The sequence below is a fragment of the Micromesistius poutassou genome (genome assembly GCF_964030765.1).
Source record: "Micromesistius poutassou genome assembly, chromosome: 7".
Taxonomy (NCBI): Eukaryota; Metazoa; Chordata; class Actinopteri; order Gadiformes; family Gadidae; genus Micromesistius; species Micromesistius poutassou.
Genome location: NC_140277.1, coordinates 7645197 through 7662227, shown reverse-complemented (window position 1 = coordinate 7662227; position 17031 = coordinate 7645197). Strand labels below are relative to the sequence as shown.

At 47.8% G+C, this 17031-nt stretch overlaps 1 protein-coding gene across 2 annotated transcripts in view; it reads right to left on the bottom strand.

Moving 5' to 3' along the window:
* Positions 1-2959: 2959 nt before the first annotated feature.
* The window catches only part of pax2a (paired box 2a), a gene marked incomplete at both ends in the record, with an annotated part of 22851 nt that continues 8779 nt past the window's right edge, over positions 2960-17031 (bottom strand). The window contains 5 exons of one of the 2 annotated variants that reach the window (XM_084470259.1): positions 2960-3081; positions 3497-3583; positions 5531-5632; positions 13869-13986; positions 16843-17018. In XM_084470259.1, coding sequence (XP_084326385.1) covers positions 2960-3081; positions 3497-3583; positions 5531-5632; positions 13869-13986; positions 16843-17018 — 605 coding nt within the window. Of the gene's footprint in view, positions 3101-3496; positions 3584-5530; positions 5633-13868; positions 13987-16842; positions 17019-17031 lie in introns of both variants that reach the window. The other variant, XM_084470260.1, reaches the window with a different exon arrangement.

Below are 17031 nucleotides of genomic sequence, written 5' to 3'. Positions count from 1 at the left end.
TCCGCCTCCGCCTCTCCAGCGGTGGAGGGACGCGGGTTTCTTTCTTGAGTCTCATCGCCAGGGTTTAGTACACATCATGTGCGTCGGGGACAGAGAAATGGTGGGCGAATCCCCAAGAGTCAAAGCGCTCTTAGAGGAACGGGCGTTTCCCGTAGAGAAAGAGAGGCTGAGCCGCAGTCTGGTTCTAGCCCGTCCGGGTGTGACAACGGTCAGGATGAAGTCTGACGATGCGTTCGCTGCGGAAAGTTACGGTAAAGTTGGGTGTAGAATCCCCCAACCAAACTCGACTTCTGTTGAATGTCATTGATGTCAGGGATTCTTCTAGTTTTTTTTTGGAGCGGAAGGAACACAAGGAGAGTGTGTGTGTGTGTGTGTGTGTGTGTGTGTGTGTGTGTGTGTGTGTGTGTATGCCAATCATGTACAGTATCTGCGGGTGTGTTCACATTTAGGTGTTTTTTTGTAGGTGTGTGTGCATGCAGCCATGTGTGCGCATGTATGTGTGTCTGTGCTGAACGAGGGAGGGCGTAGGTGGGGTGCAGTTGAAGTATTGGTTATTATCAAACACATTTACTAAGAGTGCAAACAATGACAATCGCTTTGATTCTGGCCCAGGACCTCTGTTAGATATAGTGTGGAAGGTCGGGATAGGAACTGGACTGAATGCGTGGGACAAAAAACAACAGGCCTACTAAGAGGATGGAAGGGTTTTTCTTTTTTCTTTTTCAAAGACCTCGGAAGTCTTTTTATTCTGAGCCCAACAACAACAACAAAAGAAACGATAAAAACAAAAAATAAAAAGGTTACCGAAAGCCATTTAACTCATTGCATAGAAACATAAAACCTGGTCACCATGACATCACCGTGACGTCATCATGACATAAAAAATAAAAAGACAAGCGATGTGATGTGTCGGCCTTTGAAAGAGAAACCTGGTTGAAATTGTTTCTGTCACAGGTTATACAGGATCCGCGCCTTTGTCCGGCACACAACAATACATTAAGACACAAATGTCATTTGATTTGTTTTTAGTCTGTATATCTACAAAAGGAGCCAGTACTAGTACATTAGTGTGATACTGCGATGGTGTGTGGGTTCATATTTACAGGAGAAGAGTTGTCTTCACATTATACACAAATCATTCTACAAAGCAGCATTTTTCTTTTTTGCAAATGACGGAATATTTATCATTGGATTTCATGGGGTTTTGCTAGTTATCATATGCACTATGATGCATGACTGTTTAAAATCACCACATACATGTTCAGTGTTGACTACTTATTTAAAAGATAATACTGTTTTTATTTATGCATACATATACTGTAAATAAAATCTTAAATATCAAACTAAGTCTTTGGCAAATGTAGTAAAAAGTACATTCACAAAATATTTTCCAGGAGCAACACAAACAAACCCAGACATGAAACGAATGGACCAACAAACCGTTCAATCCCTCAGGATATGCACTCCCAAGAAGTTAACCTGTATCTATCAATGCAGATCATTGAGTCGCAAAAGGCATGAATCCATGTTGAAAATGCTTTTGTAAGGCGATTTCTGAAGCCAGGGTACAGTTGGCTGGTTCAACTGTGCAGGCAGCTTGTGGTAGGACTGTGTGTCTGGATGGAGAATAAAAGCCATGTGGGGTTGAAGAGATCCGTGTACGAAAGCCGTTGGGCCTACAAGCTCTTGGCAAAACAACCTTAAAAGAGGTTCACACCAAATCCTGTCCGTCTATTTGGATGTTTTACTTAGTTTTTCCTTTACAGTTACACAACATAGATTCATCGTTTTTAAATAATATTGTTGCTGGATTAGGTAGTTAAGTAGGACTTACATTTATGTGAATGTACTGAAATAAAAGGAATAAAAACTCAGGATATAGTGCAACAAAATGAGCAAAGAACAATCATGCATGGATGTAGAAGGAGACAGACTACGTGATAGTGTGTGTGTGTGTGTGTGTGTGTGTGTGTGTGTGTGTGTGTGTGTGTGTGTGTGTGTGTGTGTGTGAGGAAAACAAACTAAAACAAAAAGCAAAACTTAGAAAACCAAAGAAATGATGATGAAAGAAAATAATTTAAAGAATTCAAAATTCTGGCAACGCCAATTTTTTAAATTACGGTCACCATGTCTTATCGATATTTTGACGAATGATTTTACATTTTTTACATATGATTGTTTGCCACAGGGAGGGAGATGTGTTGCCGTTGTGTTTGGGATCAGTAAACATGTTTTCCTTGTAATGCAGGCGCTATGGATCAGAGGGAATAATATGGGAAACCAGCATAATGTAGAGCCTCACTCCTCAGTAGCCTCGTAGTCTGGATTTCTCTAAAAGAGTTTAAAGGAGAATAAGGTCCACTGGTTTAAGTGTCTGTGCTGCCAGTGTCCTGCTTTAGGACCTCTATCTACCTTCTCCCCATGGACTTTTATTTTGAAGCAGAAAAATACTGCAGTTAATAACGCAAAGGAAACGTGACTTTCCATGAAGAAAAAACAACACCAACAACAAGAAGCAAAAAAATAAAATAAAAACAAAACCAAAAAAACAACATTTTTACATGGTAATCTTCACGTGTTTTTTTTTTCTTCAATTTATATTTTATAATATATATTTATATAATCTCTTAAAGTCATTCTGAGAGTGTTCCGGCCTAGAGATAGCGATGAGGGCGGGGCTTAGTGGTTCCCGCGGTGGCCCACATCTTGGCCCTTTATCGTACAAGAAGCGGAGTAAACGTCCCGATCCATCCCTGCACGTACGGCGGCGTCGAGGTTTCTTGGGGGGAGGGGTGGGAGGGGGCGGGGGGGGGGGGGGGGGGGGGGGGGGGGGGGGAGGTGGGGGTGGAGAGCAGGGGATTGGGTACGTGGTGGACTCCGTCTTTTTCACTTTTTGCCCTCAGCCCCCCCCCCCCCCCGTCCCCCCCCCTCCCAATCCTTTTTTTTTCCTCCCATTTCCTCAGACGGGGACGATGTGCGGTCCGTAGCCGTGGCCCTGCAGCTTGTAGCGGTCGCCGTGGTAACTAGTGGCGGTCATAGGCCGTGGCAGCAGTGGGCGGTGCTGAGCCACGGGACGCGGCACTATAATAATAAGGGGAACCTGGAAGTTAACAGAAGAGTAGGAACACACGGCGTCAACCTCCACCTCACAGACGCCTCTCCGGTCATGCACCCGTAACTCATAGAGGGAATAGCTTTAAACCCCTTATAGGAAACAGCATTAAATATCGTTCAGAGGAATAACTTTAAAAAAGGACCATTAGACTACGGCTGACTTATTAGGACTATAACCTCAACACACACACACACACACACACACGCACGCACGCACACATGCTCGCACACACACAGACACACACACACACACACAGACACACACACACACATACACACAAACACATGTGCACGCACGCACACATGCTCGCACACACACACACACACACACACACACACACACACACACACACACACACACATTTGAGTGCATGAGACTTACTGAGTAACGCTGGGTTGCTGAACCTCCAGGCTTCGTTGTAGGTTGTGTACTGGGGGTGGGAGTAGGGGTTCCCAGAAAAGTCCCCTCCTGGATGAAACACACAGAGGAAGAGCTGGTTAGACTGATTGCCAGGACGCATCTAATGGTCACAATCTCATTTGTGCTTTCATTTACAAAACGACGACTAGCCCCCCTATTAATGACGCCATTGATGACACATTATGCTATGTACCGTGTTCCTGTTATTATTCTGCTATTCATTTTGGGGGTTTACCACCACAACGGATCGAGACCTCACGCAATGTTCCAGATCATTACTACTCACTACATTCCTTACGCCTAGTCTAGTGATTAGCACTGCTGATTGGCTGCTGAGCTCTGAGGGTATTCTCTATCCACTGTCCAGGTGCTTTGGGAGGGGCGGGGGAGGGGTGGTATGTTACCACACACTGACACACAAATACACACGCACACACACACACACACACACACATACACAAATGCACACATACACACACACGCACACACACACACACACACGTTTCTTTATTTTTATGGGTCTATAAAAGCTGGGTTTTATAGGAAGTGGCTGAAGAATGGCCTTTGCGCTAACAGTGTTTGGACCGCTCACTAAATCTTAGTCCTTTGCCAGTGGGGTGAACAAAAAATGAAAGTAAAATAAATAAATAAAAAAGGATCCTGTCTGAGGGTTCATACGCATGTTGTGTATGTGCAGGCATGAGTGCGTGTGTATGTGTGTGTGTGTTTGTGTGTGCGTGGGTGTGCATCTGAACGTTCGTGTGTTCACACGTGTGTACGTGTGTAGTTGTAGGTGTGTGTTTTCGGGGGGGGGGGGGGTTGTTTGCGTTGTAAGATGTGCGTATCAATGAATCAGTTCCTTCAGCACTAATGCCGCTATTCAAATAAAATCCTTTGCGTCATTGATCTGACACATCGCCGTGCTCTCCAACTTCATCATCCCCCCCCTTAACTCCCCCTTAACTCCCCCTTAACTCCGCCGAACCCCCCCCCTCCGGATCCGGTGGGCGTCGCTCACAGCCGACCAACACCTGTCCCTCCACACGCGGTGAGCGTTGTTCCGGAGACATCTACACGCTATAGCATCCACACGACAGCCCACATGCGTGTCAGTGTGTGTGTGTGTGTGTGTGTGTGTGTGTGTGTGTGTGTGTGTGTGTGTAACTTGAGCCAGTCCCCGGGAGAGAGATAGTGATTTAAATATTTACAGGCCCTCCACGCCTCAGTGTTGTGACCCTTAACTGTTTGCCGTGAACCTGAACTGCAGGTTAAGTAGAGGGGGGAAGAGATACGCTCCGTGGCCCCGCCAGAGCCCCGGGGAGAGCCGGGAGGAAGAGGCAGCGAGCAGGACCCACAGCGGCCTGTTTATCGATGGGGCGTGCTCGTGTGTGTGTGTGTGTGTGTGTGTCTGTGTGTGTGTGTGTGTGTGTGTGCTGGACATGGCCAGGGTAATGAGCAGGGGGGGGCGAGGGGGGCGGCTAGGAGGATCTGTCCTATCTCCCGGCCGCTAATTGTGGTTATCGCCTATCGAGCTCTTCTAATGCGCCGGGCGGCGGCTATATGCTGACCGCACGCGCTAACAAAGCTATAACAAGTGCAGCGCGCACGTGTGGGGGGGAGATAGAGGGGAATGTAAAGATGTCTTTGCGATCTCTTCGGGTCATCCAGGTCACGACGCGTGTGCGTGCGTGCGCGTGTGTGTGTGTGGGAGGGAGCGTGCGTGTGTGTTTGTGAGACAGTATGGTAATGTATGAGTGGGATGTAAACACTGTACATTACATCACCGCCGCGCAGCGCACATCACTAGAATCCCCGTTGTGCGCGCGTAGCAGCGGTCACCCCGTCTGGAATGACCCCCCCTCCCCGGGGGGGGAGGATGAATGAGCGGTCGGGGAGGGGGGGGGGGCTGCCCTTCTATATAACTTGTTATAAAACGTAATGAGAGCCAACTAATATTAACAGTGTCGTAAAACACCCAACGCTAATGTCACCTACCGGGCACCATGCCGGCGAGCGTGGAGGTGGGGTAGCTGCCCTGGCCCGTCGGGGGGACGTGGGGGGGGTACCCGGGTAAGGTCGTGCTGGCCATGTCTCGACCTTGAAACACACAAAGAGGGGGGGAAAAGGAAGTGTTAGGAAATGGCGGGTCGTCTGCATGCAAACACACACGCGCGCTTTTGCGTCACATGAACGAGAGCGAGGGTATGGCCCCCGCTGCAGGGAACAGAAATCCTCCTTAGAGCGCTTCGACGTTGACGTTGTTATTCCGTCAGTGGAACCTAAATTAGATAAATCCGGGCCCAACTTTTGTCTAAACTCTTGTTAAAAGTGTCGCTACATTCCTCACGGTGACCTCTGACATGGCTACTGTATTGCGCGCCGGACACGGCTTTCACGAAAGTGAAACGCAATTACCAATCAACGCTCGTCTGTGACTCACTTCAGCTGTTGTAAAGAGAGATGCGCAGCGGACACAACACACACACACACGCACACGCGCGCACACACGCACACGCACACACACATTCACAGAGCTGCCAGTGAGCCAATGAGAGCTGGGTACACAGTGTTTCCTCTGGTCAACATTCAGGTCTGTAATTGACAGTGACAGCCTCGGGGGGAACTATAGGTTGACAGAGGGACTGAACGGGGCCGTTACAGAACTGCACTCAAGCATCTGAACTACGGCCTCTGTTTCCAGCCCTCTGCAGACCTCCCTCCGCCTCCGTCACCCCCACCGCCTCCGTCACCAGGGGCCCAGCACCATTGAGGGTTAGACGAGAGAGAGAGAGAGAGAGAGAGAGAGAGAGAGAGAGAGAGAGAGAGAGAGAGAGAGAGAGAGAGAGAGAGAGAGAGAGAGAGAGAGAGAGAGAGAGAGAGAGAGAGAGAGAGAGAGAGGTGATCCCTAATGAGCAGCGAGCCGTCAGCTTGTCTTGTGTATTCACAACAGTGGGGCTAAAGAGTAACGGGTTTAAACGCTCCTATTTCACAACAACAAAACACTTTAATCCCATTGTTTGGTACCACTTCAGTTGCCTCACTACTATAGAGGGACTGGAGTTGAAAAAAAAAATGAGAAGAAGAATTAAGACTTTAGAATCAGCTAGTTTTAATTGCATTCCAATCGGCTGGGGGGGCGGTCCTCGGAGGTGGGCTGTACCTGCTATAATAGGCTGGCTGGCATACTGGCTGTAGCAGGGCTGGCCCTGGTTATGGGCATGGTAGCCCGGGGTGGAGGCGTCTACTGAGAGGCAGGGCGGGCGGGACAGGGTGTCCCCGCGGGAGGAGGGGGTGAAGGGGGCAAAGGAGGCCTCATGGGGCTCCCCCTTAGCACACATGGAGGACAGGTGGGGGTGGAGGTCTGCCAGGTGGAGGAGACAAAGAAAAGAAACAAAAAAGGATGTAAAAATGTTTGTGAAGACGTGCAGAGCCGGCTGCCCGGTCATTTACTGTGACTGATACTGTTTGATAACTGTCTGATACCGGGTCAATCAACACGTGTCCTTTGCGATGACGCTCGCTCACTCACTCACTCACCTAACCGCTCGCTCACTTGCTCACCCACTCTGTTCTCGTGTTCTCTTGTGCAGAAGAAGAGGCCTCGGATGAACGTGTACCTCTCAAGTGACACAAGGTCACCTCTGTGTGTGATCTAGCGTGTGGCCTATTGTCTCAACAGAAACGGCGCGTTAACTCATAGGAGAAAGGACAAATACATCAGGCGAGTGTACAGTGAGCCAAACGCATAGAGCCGTATGCCGTGCCCGTCCTCTAAGAGGCTGTGTGGTACCTATTAAACATGATGTGGAGCTCGACTGCCCTGTGGCCAATTTATCCCTAAAATATGATCCACCCGGTGCGCTTAAACACAGTGCTTTACTGTAATGCGGCGGAGCGAATCCCGTCCTCCACCAGCCCATGAGCCTAACACTCTACGGACACAGACTGCTTGTTTTACATACATTTCCATTTACAAAGCGCCAGCACCACCTTCCATCTCCTACAGATGCTGAATAGATAAGTACTCCTCAACGGTTGATTTGCTCGTTCACCTGGTTCATAACGGCGTGTGCGCTCGCAGTGCACTCCCCGCAGTAATCCATTCAGCCTAAGTGAATACACGCCGCCGTGGAAACGCTACGGCAATAACAACATCAACAACACATCCATGCCTGATCAATCAAGCTCAAACGCGCGAGAAGGGGGAAAAAAAATAAGAATTTCCCCAAGGTTTCAGGTAAACAAACACTATAATCTCTACGGTGCTCTGCGTTTCGGAAAGGGAAAAAAAAAATACAAAACACCAAATGAAATCACTTCCACAAAGCAAACAAACAAAGAGTGGGTGGGGGTGGGGTAATTTTCCTGATGAGTCCTGCCATCTTTTCATCGGCAAATGAAAGTTTCCAAGGGCAATTTTGCCTTTCGGAAACCATAACGCAATCAATGCGAGCTCTGTCTCCGGCCCTCGCTCCCCACGCGACTGTTAGCGGTGGCGTCTCTGTTTGCCGGTGGGAGAGATGGGGGCGTGGGGGGAGGGGGGGAGGGGGCGGGGGAGGGGGGGGGTAGAAGATGGCTCTTTCCCTCCCCCCTCTCCCCCTCTCCACCCTGATAGCCTCATTAGCTGCACCCCACCCCCCCACCACTCCCCCCTCCCCCTCTCCACTGCGCCGCCATTGTAGTTTTACAACAGGACAGTGTGCGGAGATGTGCTCATTAAGATAAGGACGGCGGTGGTGAGTGCGGAGACCCCGGGTCTCGTCAGCACCTCTGAACAGCCGCACTAAAAGGCACTGCTCCTGCCTGTCGCTGTTGCCTCCCCCCCCCCTCACTCTTCACCGTCCTGTCGGCTATTAGATAAATGAGGCGAAGGATCAAATGAATTCATCATATTTACAGAAAACACTAAATAGAAGGCGGAGGGGAAACCAGGGGGAGAGATGCATGCAGTATAACGGCGACGGCCCGGCAGTGGGGCTGTACTGTACGGATAACCATAACCGCTGCAGAGCTGTGTTGCCCTTGAAGAGGGAAACTTTGGAATGCTACTTTGAAGGGATGGTGAAAACAAGCGTTTGGCGTGGGCGTACGTCGGGATGTTTGCTCGCGCAGACGTCTGTTTCCAACAGCGGCTCTCCCGGCAACCGTTGTCAAACAGACGAGGAGGGGGTGAGCGGGGGGGGAGGGGGGGGGTTACGACGCAGCAACAGAAACGACGCAAACGCTGAAACGTTCAAGACCACTGAACTCTGAAACTAATCAGACGCAGGGTTGCTCATTGTCCTGGAGACGAGGGTGAGAGAGAGAGGGATTGAGAGACAGAGAGAGGGTGGGAGAGAGAGAGAGAGAGAGAGAGAGAGAGAGAGAGAGAGAGAGAGAGAGAGAGAGAGAGAGAGAGAGCTGGGACCAAACACACACACACACACCACCACACCCACACACACACACACACACACACACACACACACACACACACACACACACACACACACACAGAAACACACAAAATAATAAAATAAAAAAAGGAAAGGCATCCTGTCAAATCAGAAGCCCCTGATGATGGAGATAGAAGATAAACTGAGGGGTGTCCCCAGAGACTTCTCCTTTTCTCTCCCTCTCTCTCCCTCTCTCTCCCTCTCCACAGCCAACATATCGTGGCTGGGAGCGTGGTGAGATGCTATCGAGTTCTCCCTAACATCTGTCTCTCTCTCCGCTCCACCACGGATACCAACAGCCAGCCCACCATCTACGTCTGCAGAGCCCATCAAGCATAGACCCGCACTGGGAGGAAAGCCGCTGCCTTCCCCTTCTTAAGTGTTTGTCTGCGGATAGAGCTGCAATGTAGTTGCCTCGCCATTAATGAGATGAGGGAAAGTCTGCAAGAAAGTTTACGAAGGCCTTTATGTCAGTGTTGTTTTCCCGCGCAATGTGTGCCACACGCTGTTATTATTTCTCGTTTTCATGTGATGTGGAGAATCACATCACACACACACACACACACACACACACACACACACACACACACACACACAGTCCAGTGGACAGCTACTGGTGAACTTTAACAACTTTAAACACGGCACCTTTATGTTTTTTTCAAGATAGAAGTAAGAGAAACATCTTCTTTGTGAGATTTCTTCTCACAAGTTAGGGTTGTTAATCGCAAAAAGCTAACAAAATACTACATTCAATGATGACAGAACAGTGTCCACTGTCCGCAAAGGACAAAAGCCTTGTTTTTTCAGTGGTCCAAAGTCATTCATTATCAAATGTGTACTCAAAGGTTAGTGCTGTGCTATTGTCGTAGAGAGAGAAGGGGAGATGGAGGGGTGAAATAAACATTAATTTCTGAGCCGGAGGCTGGACTAGCATTCTGCTGAGCTCACTAGGCTATGAACAAATCACTGCGGGTCATAGCTGCTTGGTGCTTGCCAACCATTGGACGGTAGCTGGCCCCGCTGGTCTTGGAGGCGGGGTTTGGAAGCAGACATAGTTGGATTGGCAGCGCAGGTTATTGTGCAAAAATGACTTGATCTTACTGACATCTTAATGTCTTTCATTTATAGCTTTAATTTGTATTTGAACCTTTTTTTTTTTAGCTTTTTTATTCTAATATATTTGAATCTAAATACCAGTAAACAGAGAGAGAGAAAGAAATGAAGAGAGAGATAAGAGAGGAAGAGTTTGGATGTCGTTGATCGTGGCAAAGAAATAGCAAAACAAGCACCTGCTAAGCAGTAAAACAGAGACAGAAGGACGCCTATTAACACGACGTAACCCCCACAGCTAGAACACAGGGCGCACACCCCACCGCGCCGGCACTGCAACCCAAACCATTGCTTCTCCCAACCGCCTCCTCCTATCTCCTGTGAGTGTGAGTCCAGATCCATAGTACATGGTACAGTAACATGATGTTTTTATCACACTTAACATGCTCCTGCTTAGACGTGGAGGGGTGAGACTGCGGCGGTGGGCATTCAGCCAGGTGCTGTTCCTGCTCCAGCAGCAGTAAATTGTGACATGATGTTCATCCTTGGCTGGTGCACAGCGCTCTACACTTCATGCTTCTCCTACCGGGAGCTTTTCTTTTTTTTTTTTTTTTATACTGGGACAAGCATATATCCATGCATCCAGCCACAGCTACCCATGGGTACTGTACATCATGTACATCCAACGAACACAAATCGTGTACAGTGGCCATACATCCGGCCAAGCCAACCGTGCACTGTGGATCTATACATCCAGCCATACATACATCATACATCTATACATCCAGCCACATGCACCACTTTTTTAACTTTGAAATTATTATTTACAAAATGTTAAATTTACTTATGTAAGTAACAGCAATGTTTCTGTAATTAATGGCACTCCCAATTATGGCTATTTTAAATAATGTATTTCACTTTTAACAATTATTGTATCCACATCAAAATATATAAATATATATAATATAGATAAAATATTCATAATAACACAACCTCTAGCTACGTGAAATGCTGCTCTTTTCCCCTCTCTTAACCCCTCACCCCAGCTAGTTTCTGAGCTAGTTCTGTGCTGCAGTCTCTTCCCTAACGCCCAAGAGATGCACCGCATTCAGCAGAAAGCCCAGCTCAGCTCTCACTGATGCCTTCATTAATCATTCATCTTTAATAGATTATGCAAATGCCATGACGTAAAAATCAACAAAATCAATAACTGTGGAAAATTTTAATTGCAATCTCAAAGCATGTAAAGGACAGATATAACCTCATCGCTCTATCCACACGTAGGATTTGGATTCTGTCCTATTGATAATTAGTTCCAACTTGGAATAGATTTCTATCCAAGGGATTCATTTCCAAACAAACAGCAAATTATTATAATAATATGCCATCACTCTACAGCCAACATTTTAGCATATTCCCAAATGACGCGTCTGGGATTGAGAAAGGACATCGTATTTTGTATTCACCTAATTAAATTTACACAGAATATTTAGAACAAGTGTGTAAGAAATATAATAATAATCAAATATAATATGTTAAATATAAAGTGTGATAATTATCTTACTAATAAAAAGTGTATTCATCTATTATAACTTCTTATGATTACATAAGGTGTGGCCTTTGGCTGTATGAAGGGCCCCTCTGCCCAGAGGCCCCCAGGTGGCCCCCGGAGGCCACCTGCTACGTGAGTGAGCTCCCTGGAGCGAGACCGCTGTTATTGCAGGGCCCCGGCATAAAAGACAAAAACACACCTTTCTTCTCCCGGGGCCCATGGGTTCCTGGGGCAAAACTACCTCCCACACATTGAGCGGGGGGGGGGGGGGTAAAAAGGGAGTCTTTCTTTGAGCCATAACACAGAGCTGAGGGCCCAGAGCCGGTCCAGAGGATCGTATGAGAAGGGACACTTCGCTATTCAAGTCACACACACACACACACACACACACACACACACACACACACACACACAACCATATTAACAATAGTGGACTCATTGCCCTAAGATGTTGCGGTCCTGAAGTTTGTGTGAGGTGCACACATGTACTATGTTGATGTGCACGGGCACAGAGAGGTTTAAGGCTCTGGTGCATGCATTCCATCAGCATAACAACAAATACATGTTTTAGCATTAATGTGAAAGCAAATATAGTTTTCAGTCTTGCAGCCATCCCACTGGGTTTCATAAAACCATTTTATCTTTACCTCTTTTATCTTTACCTCTATCTTTTTACCTTCCATTCTACACAATCAAATTTGTATGCTACTTTCTATTATCATGCTTCCTTCATTTAGTCTGAAAGGATTTGTGAGCTAATTCCACCTAGAGTATCATCATGCAGTTTTGATTCTTCCAAAGCAGAACACCCTTTTTGTCAGTATGTTCCCCCTGGTTTGCCCTGATGACAACAATGGCACCTACAATGTATTTCTTTTTAAATCAAACCAATAGCATTTTGGGGCGTCCAACATGACACAATTGACCCAGTATATGTTTTTGCATGGCTGGTTGCAGTGGCGCTAGTGATCCAGCGGCGGCGCTGTGCCACTGCTGGATGCATGTGGGGAAACACTGCATTGACTGTGGTGTTCACTGCATCATTAGCGAGAGGGATATGGGCTTGTGTGGGTTTATTAAAGAGAGTAGTCTTAGGCCAGCACAGCCCTTGGTAAACCAAGCTTCTCCTGGGACCGAGACCCTGAGTCAACAACGAAAGAATATTCAAATGAACCCTGCGGCCATCACACCTGACAGCAGGTATCCAATACTGTCCACCTGACTTTAGCTACAGTAGGCACTGTCAGTGGAATCGCACTGTTGAAAACATCAACCGTTTTCTACAATGAATTTCACAACTCTCTCTCTTTATCTCTCCCTCACTCGCCCTTACCCTTCACCGTCTCCTCTTCAGGATCATCCTCTCTCACTTTCTATCTCTGTCTCTCCTTCTCACTTACTCTTCCTCCCCCTCTGTCCTCTGTCCCCCTGTCCTCTCCTCCATCACCCTCTCTCTGTTTCTCTTTTACTTACCCCTCACTTGCCCTCCACCTCTTTATCCTTCCCTCTCTCTCTCTCTCCCTCTCTCACACCCACCCACCCACACACACACACACACACACACACACACACACACACACACACACACACACACACACACACACACACGCATGCACACACGCACACGCACACACAGACACACCACACAGCCTAAGCACGCGACCACTGTGCTATTGCGGTGGCTGTCAATCAAGGGCCCATCATAGGCTTTTGATGACAGCGTCGTGGCGCGGCGAGAACAGCAGCTGTCTCTCATGAGAAGTGCTTGCAGTCAATCTGTTAGTGGGCCACTCCATGCTAACACAAAAGCCAGTTAGGAGCAGAAAAGGACCTGTAAGCTTTAATGGGCTCCAATGATGTGCCGGCACTCAGCCTGCCTTAGATATAAATAACACTGGAGGAGTGCTTTTATTGTGGAGCCCAACTGCCAGATTGCTCACAGAAAACTAAAAGGGTCTATTTTTAAACGCAAACCTAAAAAACCAGACATGCGTTTGATAATTCTTTGCAGCCATTACACTTTTTCTATACCCTAGTCCACAACAAAGAAAACTAAAACAACAAACCAAAAGTTAAAGGCAGAAATTTAAACCAAATTCGAACCTTACTTAAAAAACTGAACACCTTAATCAAAGATGAAATATGGTGAAATAATCAAATAAAATACGTAATTAATAAAAATGCAATCTTTGATTTGCGTTCCCGCTTAGCACTTAGACACATGTGTGCAGCGCTGCCTGGTGCACTGTGCCGTGTCTTGAGCAGCGTGTGTGTTGGAGGGGCGTGTGGCTCTTACCGGTGACTACGGAGTAGGTCTGGGACACACTGGAGGCCAGGTCTGAGCTGGCGCTGGAGGACAAGCTGGGCTTTGCCTCCTCGTGTCCCGGATGGGATGGGAGGGAGTACTCGTTGGCCTGCAGTGAAACAAACGTCCGTCTTTAGAAAACCACAGCGTGGATCAATACGTTTACTTGTTCATCCTTTGTGTCGTTGGTATTATTATATCTTTGTTTTAACATTTAATCGTTCATGAACTAATAGAGATTATAATAACTTTATTTATGTAGCACCTTTCAAAACAAAGTTACAAAGTGCTTAACAATAAGAACAGATAACAGAGATGTGTGTCAAAACATTGTTTGAATTGTGAATTTGTAACCCGGCATCCCAATCCTTGCGCACAATGCCTTACCCTGACCACATATCTAAAACAGACTGCAACTGGCTTCAGATTGAATCCTCTAGTCACACTCCCACCTAAGAAGGAGTCAAACTACCAGGAATGTTTCGCGGTGAATCTGAGAAAAGATCCCCTTGTCGACTCCTAGAAACCTTTCATGATCCTTTCGTTGTGTCGTCCTCTGAATAATTTGAGCCGTGCATTTGATTTCCTGACCCCCACCTCCCCATTGCCCCCAGTTGCCCACCCTCCACATGCGTTACCAAGGGAGGGGGGTGCGCTGGTATGATGTCTGGGGACCCAGAGAGAGAGAGAGAGAGAGAGAGAGAGAGAGAGAGAGAGAGAGAGAGAGAGAGAGAGAGAGAGAGAGAGAGAGGGAGAGGGCTGGGGGAGAGAGAGGGGTGTCAGCTGGCTTATTGTGCTCCACTTCAGTCATCCCTGTGACTAGTCAAGGGAGGAGACACACAGGGCTTTGTTACCAGGGGAGACATGTGGTCCACATCTTTTTTTTGAAGAGGGTAGAGAACACAAACCTTTCCCAGTCAAGCTTTTGTGTTTTTGTTTATTCCACAAACAAGATAAATCCATAAAGAATAGATAGATCGACCATTTTATCTCCCATAATTCTTTGGGTGCATTGGGCCTTGTTGTAAGTTGTGGTTGTGATAAATGTTCATGCTTATAAAGATTAAGTAATTTATTTATCTTTTTTGTCTATTAAACTATTGTACAAATTGTATTCCGTTATTTTATATTCCATTTTTCTTTAGTGCAGTCCACTCTATCCTCCTTAATCCCTGCAGATCTCATCAGACTCGTTTGCTAATAACAACAGACTTGGTGACCCTGCTCCTTCTGTCTGAAAGTGTGTCCAAGTGTTTATCCATGCTGTCTTGTGTGTGTGTGTGTGTGTGTGTGTGTGTGTGTGTGTGTGTGAGAGTTTGTGTTGAGTGTGTCTGTTTTGAAGAGTCTCCATCCGTGTGTGTTTGTGCATGTGTCTCTGTGTATGTGTGTGTGTATGCGTGTAAATCTGTGTGTGTGTGTGTGTGTGTGTGTGTGTTTTGTGCATGTGTATAGATGTGTATGTGTGTGCATGCGTGTATGTGTGTGTGTGTGTGTGTGTGTGTGTGTGTGTACGTGTGTGCATCTGTTTGTTTCAATGGGGCCGGGAGGGGGTCCCTGAGGGCTGAGCCAGTGACCCCAGTCTTGTCTGCCTCTATCTGAGATAAACTCTAATTGTCTGCCTACAACTGTTCCCTGGCACCCGGCGCGTTGTTCCTCTCTATCCCACTGGGCCTCGGCAGCGCGAGGGCCCATTTTGTCATGCAGATGGGCTGGGAGGAGGCGGTGGAGGAGGAGGCGGTGGAGGAGGAGGCGGTGTCGGGGGGTGGGGGCGGGGGGTGCAGGCGGTGGTGGGCAGGGGGCCGGGATGGAGGCAAGCCCAATGGGCCCGGGATGACCCGACCACATGGTTGCCAGAAGTGTGGGAGGAGTGAGGCCTATTCAGCCAGGCCTTTTCAAAATGGCTTTTTAATGCCCCCTCAACTACCCCCCCCCCCCCCCCGCCCCCTGCCCCCCACCCCAAACGCAGACACCAGACAAGCCCCGTTAATAGCCTCCTAACACTAGCACCTTTTCACCAGTCTAAGAACAGGAAGGGAGCGAGAGAGAGAGAGAGAGAGAGAGAGAGAGACGAGAGACGAAAGAAGGAGGGCCACTAAAAGACTGGAACTGGCGGTCTGATTAATATTAAGTTAAATTAAAACTGATTTTTCTGGACCATTCCGACGTCGTCGCTCCCCCTCCTCCCCCCCGTCTCTCCCCACCACCACCACCTTCCACCAAGCCTTTTAATACCTTCCCCTCCACTCTTTGTGATTGCAAGTCATTTCCAATTCGTTTTGGTATTGATCTTGCCGTAGGAATCAGCTTGGTAATTAGCTACATTAGAGTCGGGGGTAGCCGGCTGAGGGGCTGTCCCCTGATTTATCGGTGCTGTAATTCACCGTGATCGCGCAGAGATGAAAATGAACTCAATTAGGGCCACGGGTAGGGCTGCGTCGGGCACCCGTATGGAGTTTAAAGGGAAAATTAATAGTCTCTTGTTGTTTAACAGTCTAATGAATGTAAATAAAGGTTATCCGCTTTAATAAGGCCATCGCTGTGAGTAAAAGTGTTATTAAAGTGGGTGTGGGTAACGGTACAACCAACGCGACTAGACGTGTAATTCAGGCTAGGAATTTAGAAAGCAGATTTAGCATTGTACGTAACAACAACAACAACAACAACAACTCCTAAAGGGAATTCAGAAGGGAGACCGGACGGGATAGCGTCTAGCGGCTAGAGGCGTTCCACTCCGTTCTGAAAAGGGACCAGGTTCGACATCTAAACGATAACGCTAAATAACAGAAAATCTAAAAAAAGAAGCTAAATATGTATAAATACGATGAGAAAATGAAGCCACGCCTGTTAAATGTAACATTTTTTTTAAAAGTGAACCGACTTAGCGAAACCCCTCCTAGCTAACCCCCCCTAGCCACCGGCCCTAGCTAACCCCGCTAACCCCCGCAGCGCGGGGCGGAGCACCGACCTGTTCGGGTTTGATGTGTTCTGAGGTGGGGAAGACGTCGGGGTAAGATGGCCGCTCGAACACGCGGTCCAGGGCCTCCAGCTGCTGCTGGGTGAAGGCGTCGGCTCGCAGGTGCTTCCTGAGGCTCTCCACGCTGCCCTGGGAGTCACTGCCCGGGCCTGAGCCGTCAGAACCATCTAGAAGGAGGAG